General features: G+C 40.6%; 1 protein-coding gene across 14 annotated transcripts in view; it reads right to left on the minus strand.

The window, feature by feature from the left end:
• Nucleotides 1-8,166: 8,166 nt before the first annotated feature.
• Nucleotides 8,167-17,561, minus strand: part of KCNMA1 (potassium calcium-activated channel subfamily M alpha 1) — a 725,195-nt gene continuing 715,800 nt past the window's right edge. For 5 of the 14 annotated variants that reach the window (XM_090278263.1, XM_090278274.1, XM_090278271.1 and 2 more), the window contains one exon: nucleotides 8,376-8,467. In XM_090278263.1, coding sequence (XP_090134389.1) covers nucleotides 8,443-8,467 — 25 coding nt within the window. In that variant the 3' untranslated portion in view covers nucleotides 8,376-8,442. Of the gene's footprint in view, nucleotides 8,468-15,538; nucleotides 15,568-17,561 lie in introns of all 14 variants that reach the window. The other 9 variants (XM_090278264.1, XM_090278272.1, XM_090278270.1 and 6 more) reach the window with 3 other exon arrangements.

The following is a 17,561-nucleotide window of genomic DNA, read 5'->3' on the forward strand; positions in this document are numbered from 1 at the left end:
TCAGATTTGTTAGCAAATATTGGAGAAGGCAAGTTGAGAGACTGGAGTGAAAAGATTGTCAGGAATTGGCACATTCTGACAGGTAAACCTGCTTTTGCTGACCCCTGTTCTGGTTTGGGCTGGTATTGGCTTAGGTAGAACAGGGGTTTGTTTTTGAGAGTATCAGTCAATTGGTAGATTGTTCTTCAAATGGCTAAGTGCCTCTCCTATGTGTTCCCAATTGCATACTGTGTTTACTCCGTAGATGAGATTTTAATACATGACAATAACCTTTTTATTTGTTCATTCCACTCCTCCTCAGACTTGAGTCTGGGATCACGATGTTATTCACTATTGTGTTCCCAGCTCCTGGTAGAGGAATGTCAATGTAATAGCTATTCAGTAAACACTTGGCTGATGAACAAATGAGAATCCCTAGCATTCGTTGACAGTCACTTCATTATATATAATACATTACATACATATGCTTGGAAGGTTTTTAGCCCTTCCTTCAGAAAAGACCAAACTTAACCTTGGGAGTCCAGCCTCCCTGAAAGAGTTCAAATTCATAGAATTCTGATTAAGATTTAAATTATGGCTCTGATACGGTGACAGTAATTTTTGAGGTTTTTTTAATTTTTATTTGTATTTTTTGCCTTGAGATAATGTTTGTCTATTGCCCTGCTGGGAGTGAGAATGGGGCAGGATGAGTCAAACCTTTAGCAGGCTCTCCTGGGTTTTGATAACCTAAACACAGGAGAAAGGAATATTGCTTCATGGTGCCAATGTAAAAAAAGGGTAACTAGATTGGAAGCAGGTGGATAAAGAGAGAAACATTCTAGTTTTACAAGAGGCTGTCTAAAGGCTGCCCATTTCGTTAGAGGTCTGCATGCTGGATTCTCAATCATCACATCTGTTGGCAGTGGCTCTTCCTTTTCCCCACTGCCCATTGCGATCTTGGGCTGGCACCCACTGATGGTGTCATTGGAGGTGGAGGGATCTATTTGTAACCAAAGCTGGAAAGCCAAGCCCATGGATCCTATCAGTCCATAATTTTACCTTCAGGGAAAGCAGTGCAGCCTGCCAGGAACTCAGGGACTTTGCCATTCTCACCCTTCCCCCAACCTCCGCCATCACCCCATGGCCAAGTGGGTGCTACAGAGACACAAGAAACACTCATTTTAGAACACAAATACATAAATTTTTAATCTGCGAAAAATACAAAATGAAACCATGTACAAGTTATGTACAAACCCTTTTTACAAGACAAGAGAGTTATCACTGGTTGTTACAGATGACAGAGTTGGGTAGAACATTTCAGAGCACCAGCATGTATTCTCTTCTCCAATTCCTGTTCAGTCATAGTCATTAATTTATAATCATAATCATAATGCCAATAATCAAAAGTGAAAACACAGATAAATAAGCCACGCTCTTCTTCCTTAATGAACATGTAGGCTGACCTCTGTGTAAGCGTTTTTTTTTTTTTTTTTCTTTGTCCCCTGAAGAAATGTTGAGTGCAGGTGTTGGTGTTAAGTGGGTGGGGGAGTTTCTTTATAGCATCTGGGTGGTGGGAAGGGGGCCAGAAGTTTGAGGCAGGATGTGATTGTGCCACGAAGGAATGGAACATTTTAAATTAGGATTTCCAGGCCAGTTTTGGTTTAGGTTTGAAATGTTGCAGTTCTGGTCAGATGTGTCTCAGGCTGTGCTCAGCAGAAGGAGGGTAGGGGAGCAGGCTTGTCTGGGGTGGCCAGGGCTTTGGTTCAATGTGGAAATGGGGGTCCATCCACCCTGCTGGCTGCTTTCTCAAACTGATCTTGAATCCCATGTGAGGAAACCTGGTTTGCTTTGGCAGGCATGTGTCAGTGTCGTGTCTACATTTCTGAGGTTCAGAGCAGCGGGCCCCGCACTGGCTTCCTAAGGCAGGCACGCTGGACGGCTTTGGGGTCCCTTCATCCCTGTTCTGCTCAAGAGCAAGGTGAAGGAGAAGAAACACAGAAGTCCTCAAGGGGATAAACAGACCAAGTTAAACTTTCTAACATTTAAGATCTACCTAGAAATTAAGATCAGTTTTCACCAGGCCAGAAGAAAACTCTTTCCTCGTGCTGCCTGTCAAGAAAAGCCAGCAAAGCAAAATGACTATAGCATTTAAAAAGCCTGAAGCCACAGCTCCGGCATGTGTGCTTGAGTTGGGGGGTGAGAAATAATGGGGTGACATGAACGAGGAGGTGAAAGAAGAGGTCCACGTCAAGAGCTCCGTCTTCTGATCCCTTCCCCAGGAAGAAGGCCAGGGACCTAGGAGAACTGTCCAACCTCCGTTGCCTATCCTGCCCAAAGTAACACACACTGGCCTACCCCGAGCAGGCCTCTTGAAGCATAAACAAAGTTCCTGGCCTTGTCAAGTGAGTCTTTTTACTTCTGAGTCATGATCTCTAATACCCTTCATCTCTAACCTCCTAGATAACCCACTCTCTCTATCTTAAAGCTCCCCTCTCATGTTTCCATTTTCATCATTCTTGAGTACCCTGGGTCCTCTATCCTGAGTGTCTACTTACCCTACCCCTTTATGCCCCTAAAAATATGGGTATAGCCCCCTAACAGTTTTCTGACAGTTGACTTTTCATGCCTGCACTTCCTCCCTTGGAGAATTCAAACATGCTCCCCACTTTACAAAGTACTTCTGTGGGCCTGGTTCCCAAAGCCACAAGGTCTGCTGTAATCCTCTCTTCCACACCATTTTTCTCACTCCTTCTGCCGGCAAGGCCTTCTCTTATTTGTAACTCTCAGCTTCTTTCACTCTGGGTAAATCCAATACATTTCTTAACTACACACACCTGTCTTCTTTTCTGTCCCTCCACATGTTTCTTATCTGGGGGGTCCAAATTCAGCATTCCTTTCACAAAGAACCTTTTCCAGAACTACAGTCATTGTCCCAATTCCCAGGCCACACAGCAGCCTCTACAACTCCAACTAAGCTGCTACAGTCATCACAATCCATAACACATATTGGAGGAAGATAGGAGTTTCAGAAGGCTGAGTGTTGACTGGGACCATGCACCCCTGAGAACTCACTGCTGCAGAGAAAACGTTCATCTTTGTGCACACTCATTATGACTTCTAGGAGGAACTGACATCTCAAAATATTTCAACCTGACAAATGCATGGGCACTGGTGTTTGTCACTCTGTTTAAAACTTTTAGTGGCTTTCCATGGCTTTTGAAATCAAGTCTCAACCTCTTAGCTTGACCCTGAAAACTATTTACTTTCTTGCTTCTTCCAGAAAGTCTCATCTTAGTTTTCCTCAGCTCCCCTATGTGAACTCGTCACCATAGACAAAATGGTCTATGTATTGAAATCACATTCTTACCAGTGAGTTATGGCCCATTAAACCTCCTCTGCCTGGACAACCCTCATGTTTCACATTTCTCTAGTCACTTATTGCCCATGGAAATACCTCCCAAACCCATCAAGCATTATATTCCTCTGTATTCTTCCCAGCTCATAGAGGTCAATGCAACTTCTCCCTCATTTCAACCCAAAGCACTAACTCCTGCCCTGACACACATGCTCCTGGCTCATGGTGATTTAAAGTGCTGTTTATATCCGTTTTTCTTTTCTTTTGGTCTTTCTTCCCAGATACTTGACAAATGTCCTGAGTTTGGCCTACCGTTAGATACAGAAGTCTTAGACCCATTTTCTTGCTGAAGAAAACAAGGCACAAAAAAGAAAGATCTGGTACACACAGTCTAACATAAAATTGATCCCTAATCTAAGCACCTGAGGCTGTGGTGTCACGGGAAGCTTCCACTGTTTTAGGGATAAAGGTCTGCTGCTCTGGGCACACACACTGCTTCTCACTGTCCATGTTTCTAGCAAGCTTAGTTCCTGGGGAATAAAATTAAAGTATTTGAATTGTTGTATAGCAGTTTTGAAAATATTAACAACTGTTATTGCATGGGCAACAACCAATCAAAAGAGACTTCACTTAAACAACCAATATGGTCACACCAGTACAAACCAGCTGGAAATTGTTTGTAATTACTACTGTTTCATACATAAATCCAAAGGGCCACCTCACCTCCTCAAATAAACATGAGATTTAAATGTTAAATCATCTGTTCTAAATAGAATAAAACTGCCCTTCAGGAACGTGAGATGCATAAAGGAAGGCAGAAAGGTAATTTACCAGGTAAGTTGTAAGAGAATTCTCAATTTCTTCTGTTTTTATAAGTCAAGCCATGAAGAGTAAAGCTTTGCCTTTTCATGGGCCATGGTAATTGGTGATTTGACCACCATTCCAAGGGAAGCAAATAAGAACAGAATAGAAAATAGACAGACTATTGAGGCAGAATAGAAAGTGGACAGATTCTTCACTGGAACTGTATGACCAAGTAAGGTGGCTCACATCCCAGTCTGATCCCAGTTTGATATTCTTTCTTTCTCTCTTTTTACATCTCTTCTTCCTTTTCCACCTTCCTTTCTTGCTTCCTATATTGAGGTTCTCTTTAACAATGAAAATTATAGGTCAAAACTAGACTTATGAATGTATGTAGCAAAGAGATAGTATACAACTGAGAGGAAAAAAAATGAAGACAATATGGAATAAAGTGAGAAGTAAGACTGATTATTTTCTAAAGCCACGATGCACATGCAGAAATAAAAATGATGAAAACTTCAAGAATTCCAATACTGGAATTTGGAGATAGGGGTTAGAGGTGAAAGGATTGACCAAAACTGAACATTGAACCAAGAAAAATGGCAGGCAAGAATGAGGGAAGAAAACCCTAGGAATACAGAAAAATCTAACCAATGCGATCCAGGAGAATATGAATTGTGAAATTTTTGTTTTGAACCTAAAGAGACTCCAAAGTGTAAAGCAGAGAAGTGAACCTAACTGCTATGTATCCAAAGCAGAAAGTGCACACTTCCCTTTGGAGTACAGCTTGAGTGATACAGCAAGGAGGACCATCAGTCTAGCACAGGACAAGATTGTCTCCCATGCTCCCACTCCTAACCTAGACCATGTCCTCTCAGATCTTAAAGGGACCTTAGAGTCATCTAGATGAATCACTCTCATTTACAAAGAGGTCACTGGGACTCAGAGAGTCTAAAAGAAATTTTCAAAATGCATAGCTAGTTATTTGCAGATGTAGCTCTAGAATCTCCGATAAAACCATTAGTAGAACAGTTGGACTCTCACTTTTTCACATGATAATATCCTCAATTTTCTTATGCTTTTTCACTTCCCCGTTTCCAATCCTAAACATACAGTCTGAATTCCCAGTTTATTTAAAGTCTTCAATTACATTTTGTACAAAATACATCATAAGCTATCCCAACCTTTCAAGGGAAACAGTTCTTGGGTGTTCCTCAACATGCCTCAGTTATAATCGCTTTTGTTTACAGTGTTTTATATTGGTTCAAGGTGAAATTTCATAAAATATAAAATTTTTCACGTTGAAAGTGAAAGTATTCTTGAAAGAAAGATAGTGATGATGTGATGCTTTTATAAGTAGGTGTTTTCTGTTTTTTAAATAGCCTGTTGGTGAGTCTCCGATTTCCAATGCACCCAAGAAACTTTAGTTTGGGAAAACAGCTTTTCTGAACCCCAAACTGGGATAGGAGATCAGAGACTTCTAACACTGACTGTACCAGTGATGATCATCATTAATCTATACTGCATATATCCGGAAACATGAGTTTGTCAGGTGGGGAGGGGTGAGCGCTTCCTCGGGGCCAGAGAGCCCAACAAATCAAAACAAACCAGGAGACTCTGGTGTTCCGTTGAACCCCTCAGTGACTGTACAATCTTGTTTCTGTTTTCATTTCATTTTCAACCTACCAGGAAGCAGCTTTTGCCAAAAGAGCCACCAACCAATAATTTTGCACACTTCTTTAAAAGCATGCCTGACTTTATTTTCTGGCCCAGAACAAGTCATTATTACAAGGGTAAAACAACATGAGCTTCCCGCTCCACCTTAGAAAAAAATGGATTCCCACTAATTAATTTTTGGAAGGGATACCTTTGCTATAGAGATCCATCTTTTTCTTCTTCTTTTTTTTAAGATCAGGTTCAAATCTCTAGCATTGATGGGCGTGGAGTTTACATGTCTGCTTCAAGGCTGACTTGGTGTGGAAAGAGAAGGGGGAGAGGGGAGCTGGCATGGGACTCTGTGACCTAAGTCGCTCTAAGATCATTTAGGTGGCCACTATCACCTGCCAGGGGAGACCGAATAGCCAGGACAAATTCAGAAATGGTTGTAGGAACAAGAGTGGTGACTAGTCCCCCAGGGTTCATGAAGGAAAGAAGAGCGTGGATTGATGTGAGTGTGGTAAGGTGACCCCAGTGCAAAATCATCGTGCAAAAAGAGGTCTGGCTTTCAGGAAAGGTGTAAAACCCTAGCAAGAGATTCACCCCACAAACCAACATTTTTTCTGTTGGAAACCAGGAAATGTTTATAAGCCTGAATATAGACTGCTAACGTCATTTTAGTCTGCTGAGTAGGCTAGCGATTGGTTATAGGTAGTTTTAAACAATCCAGTTGGACATACATTATATTCACAATACTTTTATAGAACTAATTCTACAAAATGTGACAACACAGTCTGACAAGTCACTTCAGGATGGCGCCTACACGGCGGAAGCACGACTATGTTGGCTCCACAGGGACAGAGTTGGAAGCTCATTTTGCCTATGTTGTAATTGGAATACTTAGAGGACATATGTTTTCATGGTGATTTCATTGCTTGCCTCTGATCTGATTTGCACTAACATACTAGGTACCACAGGGTCATGGTCTAAAGAATTAATGAAATAGATATTATGGGACTTTAGGGGATACTTTGGTAAGTTTGGTTTCTTTGTCCACAGTTTACATTTTTATGAAAATAAAAATCACTGTCACATCCATGCTTCTCCAGAGACCTGGATAATTATATCAAAGATTGATAATTTTGAAGTTAAAAGACTTGCTAAATCATTTGGAACCTAACAGTTGCTGGGAGGACTATACACTGAACATGCAGTGGCAGCAGAGCTGTGAGACATAGTAATTGTGTCTGATGGCTAAAAAAAATATTTTGACCACAGTTGGAAGTGGCTGATACATTGGGTTTCACTGCTGGTTATTTCCCAAGGCTTTTGCTAACAGTTTGTTTTAAGTGCATTTGTTGCTTTCCTTTTGTTAGTATTTTTTATATTGTTATAGCAAGTTTGTGGGTTTTGTCCCTGTGACTAAAGGAAAGCCTGAAAAGCTAAAATCTGGGCAAAAGGCATATCCTTGATTCTAGAAAATTTCTGGCTTTTAAAGAAAAAAGCAGTGAAAAGAATGAATGTATTGTCATATCTTATTGTTAAGCAGAACTATTCATTGGTGTTTACAAACTTTCAGGCTAAAATCTCTGCGACTTGGGAAGTGGGGAAAGCCCACCAGACCCTTTGGTAGTTGAAATACTTGCGTGGGTAGTTTGGAGATGTGAAATGAGAAGCAGAACAGCATGTAGGAGTTCCCACCATTAGGACAATAGACAGAGCAATGTCTCCTGTGCATCTGGTCCTCAATTTCCACATCTCCGACATGCTCACAACTCTCCTGGTATTGTTAGTTGGCTGGGTAAACCTGATCTGGCAATTGTAGAAAAGCTGCAAGAAAGTCTTCCCTTTAAGTATATGAAAAAGGGATAAGAAATACAGAACAAAAACTAAAACTACAAAAATATGACTTTCAACTGTGAAAATAAATGTTTCCATTTATTAAGAGCTGGTGTCAATGCAACCAAAATACACACCCATTCAGGAAATTCACCTGCTCCCTTTTGCCTTTGTTTCTGAATTTAGTAAAATACATGTCTACAACATGGAGCCATTTAAAAATGTTTACTAATAATCCATTTCCTTTTGTTACAATTAATTGTGGTAGTGACCATCATTCTCCTCAAAGAAAGAGAGAAAGAAGAGAAATACACATTAAGGAGTCTGGCCACATATTCATTTTGATTTTGCTTTGTTTAGATATAGGGAAGATATTTGACAATGAAGAAAAAGAAAAAAAATATATTTTCTTTCTAATAAATAAAAATAATTTAAAATGTTAGTGGCTATACATGACTATTTTAGTATGTTCATTTATAAATGACATCGGTTTCTTTTCCAAAATACATGGAAGCAATATCCAAGGCAGACAAAGAGAAAGATCTGTCTACTTTATTTTTCTTGCCACTCTCACGTAGCCTAACATTTCCACCAGTGATTCAGCATGTAAGAGGAAGAAAAGTCACATCACCATTCATGAAGTTTTTCAGGCTTTAAAAAAATAGTTCTGGTCTCCTGGGAGTCAACATTCATCTTCAACTTCTCTGATTGGTGGAATCAAGCTGCTTGTGGATTTATACTGGTTGATCTGGTTAGCCATGTGGGTACTCATGGGCTTGATTTGAATGTTTCTGGGATAGGCATTATCCGGTTCATCTGTAAACCATTTCTTTTCTGCTAAATGGCAAAATGGATAGAGAACAAGAAGGAGAAATGAGAAGCTTAATTAGTCCTAGGGTAAAGCCTTTGCAAAGTTCATTGAAAAATGCAAAAAGGTAATAGATAGAAGCTGACAGTGAGTCATTGCTAAGAGAGACAGTGCAATGTAGGGAGAACCCCAGAAACATACCTTTGTTGCCATAGCAAGTGATGACCAATGGGCCATTAGGATGTAAGGCACCATGAGTGAACCTCAAGAGAATAAAGAGGGGTTGGAAAGCAAACACTGGCAATGTTCTCTGGCATACCTTTAGTGGCCTGAAAAGCTTTGGTGGGAAGGAGATATATCATATATCTCCCACATATATCAAATATTGGGCCTAGACATTGTACCCGAGGAAAGATGTGTGCATCCACTTATTTGAGTGGAGCGTAAGGGAAATTGTCTCTGCCGCAGAGTGAGTAATCTAGAATCTTATGCAGGTTCTCCTTCTCCCAGCCTTTACTTAGCTTCACTTATAAAAAGCATACGTCAAGTTATATCTCAACCATTTCAATCTGCTATTACTTTTGCAAGTGACTTTTGAGGGTCTTAAAGTAAACTCACAGATTTTGCAGGCCAATGAGATTAAAAACCAGAATAGCAACCAATGTTTTCAGAGGATTTTGAGATGGCTTTTCATTCAAGAAAGAAAACTCTGTGATGGTATAAGGCTCTAAAGAGAATTCCTAGTGGCACTGTCTTAACTGACTACAGCATAATAACCCAAGCTGTTAACAAGGGAGCTCCATGAAGTCTTGGCACTTCACTTCCACCCTAAATGTAGAGATGGCGGAGAAAGAGTGCCGAGTCAGAGTGCTTGGGGGCTGGGGGCTAATACAAACAGCCTAGCGTCCTCTTAGCAGTTCAGTGCTATGTTATAAAGCTTAGCCCTTATCCTCACCTCTTTCTAGGATTGAAATTTTTCTGGAAAATAAGGCATGTGCATATAGATATGAAGAGACCGAGTGTATAGGACATTCTAACTTGAGAACCATAGGCCTCATTTAGTGGCTTAGGAAAAGAAAAAGGAAAAGCTTTCAAGCACACCCACTGCAATAGAGATCATGACCTCTCCAGCTGCGCTTTCTGCCCATCAGAACAACTCATACCTGCCTTGTCAGTGGCTCTGGACTGATATGTTAACAGAAGTTGCTCACCTGGCATGACAGAAAAGCATACGCTGTGTCCCCATTTGGCTAGTGACTTAAAAATTCAGCATCTATGTTTATTTAGCTCATGACCACTTGGCTTCTTTCTCCGTGGTCTAAACTTTCTCTTGCTGTGTCAAGTGTCCTGAGCCCTCAACCCTCAGTGTAAACGCTTGCCCACTAACCTTTGTTCAGCAGTTCAGTTTACCCCCCAGAAAACTTACTGGATCTTGGATTATTCTCCACCCCTCTCTCTCCAGCTCTGGCTCTCTCACCTATTATAATTAAGTTCACTTTGATTTGAACAGATTGGACGATAGGAATTCATAATGCTACATCCTCACAGTGAAGCTAACTGATTAAGTGCTTTAAATTATTCCCCCTGACAGAATGATAAAGTTACAATCTGTTCTGAGATGATCTACAGCTTGCCAGACTCCTACAGCTTCCTTCTACATTCATTTATCTTTTTGTCAAGCAGAGATTTTTTTTCCCCCAAGCTTCAATTCCATAGATCTTTTAAAGTCATCAGCACATCTGAATTATTAATGAGGCTTCAGAGGCAAGGTTCCTGATGGGCTGGTTTAAAAAGGTTGTATAGAAACCGGGGACTATGTACACATCAAAATAATTTCAGCTCCATTTAAAAAACCATTTAGTTCAAGTGTGACATAGATGAACCATTATGCATTTGTGGAAACCAATTTTTTGTGATCTACGATTAAGCTAACCTTTCAGAGAGGAGTAAAGTGTGATGGTTATCATGTTTTAAAAGCATTGCCAGGGCGCCGAAACAATTTCAAACTACGACTTTTTTCCAACAGTTTATGCGTAAAGATGATTTTTAGAAGCACTGAATCCACTGCTTGTGCTGTTTGCCTGAGCTGTCTTTGGTTTTGGCCCTGTCATCGAGTGGACTGATTTTGCAAAGGAATTTAGTGCTTGGTTGGACATGCCAGGTTGGAAGGGAGGGTGAACTCTGCTTATGAAAATGAGTAGGTCTTTTGGGTGAAAGACCTGAGACAGTTTCAATTTGCTGAAATTTTTACAACTACTGCTGACAATAGTTGTTCAGAATTTAGTCTTTACAGTTCAATCCAAAGTTGGCATTTTGACCTTTCACGGCAGAGAGAATATCAATTTCCTCCTGCTGTGTGTAAGAAAGAGAGAAGTATTTCCCCATGTAAGCTTCTTTCTCTTTCCTTTTAAGTTTCTTGCCATAAAAAATCCTAAGCAGAGTAGCCCCTGTGTTTTGGCCACTTGTCCTCAACACCAGGAGTAGTGATAAAGTACATCCTGGTGATGAGCTGAGGTTTTCGTTATGCCTGAGAGACAGGCTTTTTAATTTGAATGGCTTGTAAGACATAAGCATATGTGTTGTTGAAAACTTGCTTAGATAGGATGTTGAGGAAGTGGGAATATATTAATGCTCTGAGCATTGTACTATAATGTCTGAGAGCAAAGGTATTTTTTGGAGAGGTTCTCCCAAAGGGCTTCATAAAGCACATACTTAATGATCACCAGTCATTCTGCTTCCGTGGAGAGGGTTTCATGTGTGACAATGACACTTTGTTTATTGAATCTTGCCTTCCAAAAAAGAAACTGTGCCAATCGGTGCCTCCAAAATCAGCCATAAGGAAGGGTACTCAGGGAAGTAATTCAATGAGTGCTGAAATAGGCATTTAGGATACATTCAAGTCCCTGAGTTTATCTCCTCTCTTTGCCTGTGGGCATATCAGAAATATTTCTGGGAACTTTGTTCCATCCCTAAGATGAAAAGGGCAATAAGTCAGACCATGAGGTCCTTCTCACTGACAAGAGAAAAGGAGCCCTATTTGTTAATAAGCTTCTTAAGGATGAGATGCATGATGTCATCACTGTGAGTATAGGAAGGGAGTGGCATTGCACACAGTCTGTGGCAAGTGGGCTAGGAAAACAAGATAAAACCTGGAAGATAAGTGCAGATAGAGGATGGTAAAAAAAAGCAGCACTGCCATTGGCAGATGCTACCTATCAAGGCATGCCATGATGTGTCCAGCATGGACAAACAAGGAGGTATAGGCCAAGGAGATGGCGTAGGGCAGTAGGTTAAGATCAAATGGATCTGGCTCTCTCACATACTAGTTGCATGGCTCTGAGCAAGTCATTATGAAATGTATCATAGCTTTAGTTTCTCTTCCATAAAATGGGGCTAATGATAGGATTTTCCTAATTTGGTTTGGATAAAAGGGGCTGGTGACCATGAATCACTTACCAGTTTCAGTTATATGGTAAGTCAGTGTGAGCTGTGAAGACTATTAGTAATATTAGCAAGCAGGCATTTATACTATAAAGGCAAAATTATTATAGACTTCAGTTTTAAATTCCACTCTCTCTGTTCCTTCCTGGCTAGGTGACTTGGAACAAATCTATCCCTCAGATTCTACATCACACAAAGACATCAACAGCATCTATATCTGAGGTTGTCTTAAGGATTGAGTGAATGAATTAATACATAGAAAGTGCTTAAAAGAGTGTCTGGCCCATTGTAGTCACTAAGCTGTTAGCTTCAAGTATAAGGTTAGCATTAATAGGAGTACTCTCAGTAAAAAGAGACTTCTACATAAGGACGGGTAGTATCGTTTAGTATGATTGCAAAAGAGCTGGGAGTAAAGAACTAAGTTGTATAAATTGAGGAGGGGGGTGATTACCTGAAGAATGGGGATTGTGGCAGTAGAGACGACAGAGGAGGATTTAGTTGGGTAGTCTTAATTCAGAAGGTGAAGAGAAGGGGTGACCTGCTGTTCTGTCTGGGGAGGTCAGGGCTACTACCCTCCTGTGGTACCTGTGTTTTTGAAATATTGGCTTTCACTCAACAGGCACCCTACCCCACATGCAAATCATCTCCATCTTCCACTGTTACCATCATCACTGAGATTGAAGTGTCCAAAATAAGGGTCAGCATGTCCTCCAGCCACAAGCGATCCTCAAGTATTAAGCTATGATGGGAAAGGTCCCCGGATCTGGGCTGACATAACTGTTGGGGACTCAGAAGCAGAGAAACAGTCTGCATTGTGAAAATCGAGTCTCTTTGCTGACTCTGTGGGTTGTCAGTGCTGTGGGATTTAGCCTTTTCACATAACTACTCCCCAGAGGAGAATGCATTAAAGGGGAGACGGTGTATCAGCAAAGGCATTTGGAATAATTGGCTCTCTTCTTGCTGTACCACAAGCTGAGGTTTAGAGAGAAAGGGATTGAAAGAAAAAGATTCCATTTGGATGGAGAAAACAGTGGAGGACAGTAAGAGCTAACGAGGAGCTCAGTCTTCAAAAGGTAATGCTGTGTGGTTTCACATCTCACATTTCTGAGTGGCAGTCTGGCATTCGCCTTCTGCCCTGCAGACCCCCAAGCTTCCAATGGACCCTACCCTCGCATACTGCCTCCTTTCCTTTCCACAGGCAAATTGTGGCTGTTTTATAGAAATGAAATCATTTGCACCAGAATGAGAGCAGTTTTGTTTACGAAAACTCTCACTTCTTTGCACAATTGTCCATTATGACTGTATTTGCCTCCTTTAACTGACAGTCTAATGCTGTCATTCGCTGGGCAGAGCAAACTGCCCCCTCTTGGCCCTCAACACCTGGAGGGCAGCATTTGCACTCTTCCCTTTCAGGTGGCAGGTGGCAGAGATAATACCTCTCACTTCCCTCTACAATGAATGTGCAACCTCCTGCTGGGAGACAGGCAACCAGGTTAGTGACAGGTGCCCACAGCTACTTCTTTATCATGTTATGACAAAGCAGGGATGGGCTGAAAGAAGCTGACTGAGACATTGATTTTGCCCTGTCTTGACTTCCACAGGCCCTGAAGTTTCTGTACTCTCCTCTTTCTCCTTCAGGAGCCTGTTGCTATAGGAACCTGGCAGGTTGATTTAATTGTCTCTATTGGGATGAAAACACCTTTAGGCTTTTCCCATGCTGAAGAAGAGCCAGTCAAAAGGTTTTTCTGGTCACCTGGGATCTTGACAACCTTGGCAGAAGGCACAGTCAGTCTCTCTGCTCACTGAGCTACATGACTGTTGTTCCCCTTCCTCAGAAGCTGTGTTCCCAGCTCGAGAAAGTGCCAGCAGAACAGCAGCATCGTGAAGCACCTACAGGCCTTTGTTGTAATTTTGTAAAATAAGCCAAGGGGGTCGAGATGATTTATAAAATGATGAAAGATATAAAAATATTTAAGGTCAATTTATTTCAAAGTCTGTATTGAGCACCTATTGTGAGTCAAGTTCTGGGACCCAACCGTTAGTATTTATAACATAATTTTAAACTTTTCCCAACTGCGGTGTAAATCTAAATATATGTACAGTTTTCTGTTTAGCCATTTGAATTGGCTTCAGGAAGTACCCTGAGTGGCAGTCACTAGGGATGGTGATGATTTCATTATCTTCAATGTTTTGAGGCTGAGGAGGTTCGAGTCTCCTGGTCTACCCACTTACTTTTGAAACCTAAAGCAAATTGGACTCAATGGCTTGAAAATTGCTTCTTTTCTAAAATGATGCTCATAATTGAGTTTCTAACTGTTGTTCTTCTTAAATGCGAATACATTCTCTTCAAAGAACTCTTTCACTTTCTACCCTTACCTTCTTGTTTCTGTTTTTTTTTTTTTGTTGTTGTTGTTGTTGTTGTTGTTCGTTTTTTTTTGGTGGGGAGGGGGAAAGGGGAGACATAAAACCTGTATGCCTTCTCCCTAGGAGAACCTGAAAGAGGAATGGGAAGTTTGGCTTCACACAGAAAACAATGGAAAAGACTCTTTGCTCTATCAAGGAAAGCATAAAGTAGTAGTTTTGGCTAATAAAATAGAAGCGATAATAATACCTGTTTCATCATTGAATATATCATTACCCAAGTATAGTCAGCTCTCAATGGTGTGCCCTGAAGTCCAGGAAAAATCCCAAAATTTCAGTTCATGTCACAGTCTGGTCCCATTCTGTTCCCATCACAATATCATCTCATCACAGCTGCTAATGGATTGTATATAAAACGAATTTTGAATTCACTTCTCTCTATCTGCCCAATCTCTGGTTGGGATTTAACAAATGTATGAAAGGCAGGTGGCAGGAGAGACCTGGGTAACACAGAGACTGGATTGTTAGTCCCCAGATAACTGGGTGTGAGCTATTGATTTGATATATACAGCTGAAGAGTTTTAATTTTTGGTCATACCGATCAAACATAAAGGAGACCAATGCTTTTGGTATTAATAACCCTCCCATTTTCAATCAAAAGGAGGATGAAATATTAACTGAAAAGCATGTTTGCCAAATGGAATAGCTGCAAATATTTTCCGGAAAAGTTTATCACCTGGTGTCATCACTTGATTTAATGGGTCTTGTCAATATAAACACAGAGATGTGGACAGACTGATGGGGGACCAGGTTGGGGTTCTGGTAATGGGGGGAGGAGTGGAGGAAGCTGGGTATCTTGGTGGGAAAATGCTTTTGAACTTGGAGCAAGGTACCAAGGTGGGCAGGGAGGCCACGTGCAGATTTAAAGGCAAGCCAGATGGAGAGAAGTTCCCCCCAAATTACCCAACCCCAAACCCAAGAACACTGAAACAAACTCTAAGGGATCTAGCAGTAGCAGCAGCACAGCCTCATTGCGCTGAGCAATTTAGAAAGTGGAGGAGGGAAGAGAAGGAAGGGGGAAGGAGGGAGGAGAAATGGGGTGGGAAAAAAAGCAAAACAAAATAAATAAAACCACAAACAGAACAAGATAAATAAAAATAAACAAACCAATAACAGAATAAAATTTGTAACTCCTTTTTTTTTTTTTTTTTAATTTCACAAAAGTTTTCACAAGGACAACGTTATAGAAGAAAACCCCCAGCAGTGGCTAGGTCATGCAGAACCATTAATTGTCATACCTTGGCCCATTCTATTCATCCTTGTTGCACTTTAGAGAGAGAAGTAAGCTATGTGAGTTTTACAATGCTTTTAAACTGTCATATTTCCTGTTGAGCACTTTAACTGGCACATTCTTATAGTTATAAATGTTCTGAGGGCATAACTTTATAATCTCCTTTGCAAACAATGCATGAAGAACTCTTCATGGTCCAAAACTAGGGATATGTGTGTGTGTGTGTGTGTGTAGGTGTATATACACACCTACACACACACACACACACACACACACACACACACACACACATCTATACGTGTATGTGTGTATATATAGATATTTATATAGTTATATATATAAAAAGACAGGTAGTTATGCATAATATATAAATCAATATATAGGGACAAAAATAATCTGAAAAAAAAAACTCCCACTCATAGGGCTTTTCAATGTACGTGTATACAATTATTCTCCACCCCTTTACTGGTTTGACTAATGCATGGCCCTGTCTTTGGTGTGGGGGTAGAGGTTCTGACTAAGCCTCACCATTTTGTCAGTAAAAGTGCTTGTCAATTCACACAGCAAGCAAATCTCCAAAACTATCATGCTTGGGGGGACAGGGGATCCAAAATCTAAACCCAAACCATTCACCATAAAAACACCCTTTTAGACATGGTACAGCTGTGACATTCTTCTTCTCCCCTCCACCCCTATTCTATTGAATGGATTTTTTTTTAAGTAAACATTTCAAATATGCATATACCAGCCCAGGGCTAGTCCATCTGTATAAGAATTTGGTTAAGGTGGAATGGGCCTATTTTTAACAACTACTACACTGTCTAAAGCATGATTTGCATGCATAAAGCATCTGACAATTGTATATTGAAAAAAAGGATATATTTCTACCCTTCCTCTCATGCTTACTAACTGATAAAAAGAAAGAAAACAAAATAATTATACCAAAATATGTTTGGCTCACTGTTATACTCTTCTTTTCTCCCCATCTCAAAATGACAAGGAGCAGTTCTCGGGGACTGTCCTTCACCTGCCTATGTGAATTGGCTGTGATAGAGAAATCGATGAGGAGGAATTTGCCCACCAGCTTTCTGCTTTGGGATCACCAGCCTTGTGCAGCGGCACCAACAGTTTAAAGTGGTAGCTGGCTTCTGTCTTTGTTGGGTCAACTGTGGCTTGATCCCCCCACATTCTGATCTGTTTAGCACGTCGGCTTCTAAAAAAAAAAAGGATCTGCTGCTGGGTTTATCTTCCTCTCACTGCACCATGGCCCCTTGCTCCTACCTGGTATGGGGGCCCTAACTAATCAAACAGAGGGGAGTAAAAGGTCCCCTGAGAATGTGTGGAAAAATACATGCTCTTCCTGAGCATTATTTATTCTGTACATAAGGTAAGTAATTCACCTTTTAAAAGATGTAAAAGTCCCAGAAAGGCAGTTTTTAATGACTTACATCTTGATATTTATGATACATATGGCTTTTCATCCCAAATGTCAAAAGTGAAAGAAAAAAAATAGCTATTCATATGGCAGTGTAAGGAGACAGAATAACAATTTAATATGCAATCAAACCTCTTTGCACTTAAATTAAATGACTAGAATTTGATATATCCACGAATGGAATACTATTCTTTCCTCCACAGCAAGGGTAGAAATGTTCATCTGAACTCCCAAAGGAAGCCAGCTCTGGGACTATAGCCCTTGGTTAGTAGCTAAAAAACATCTCAGTTTTTCTCTTACAACAAGCAGGTGCTTAATCATCATCTACACACATGGCGAAAGCTTTTCAAAAGCTTCGCTATCCTTCGGCCCAGAGAGTGGAAACATTTAATATGTTTTTGTTCCTTATTGGTTGCTTGTTGCAAATAAACATGTGTGTATATATTACTGTGTGTATATAAAAAAGAAAGGAAAACAGCAACAAAATCAAAACCCAAAGCACCCTGATAATCCTGAAAAATCAGAACGAACTTTTCTTCTACATCAACTAAATTAACTAGGTCAACTTGCTTTGCCTAACTGACATGGGTCGCAA

The sequence above is a fragment of the Furipterus horrens genome, unplaced genomic scaffold (assembly GCF_987537825.1).
Source record: "Furipterus horrens unplaced genomic scaffold, mFurHor1.1.pri manual_scaffold_5, whole genome shotgun sequence".
Lineage (NCBI taxonomy): Eukaryota > Metazoa > Chordata > Mammalia > Chiroptera > Furipteridae > Furipterus > Furipterus horrens.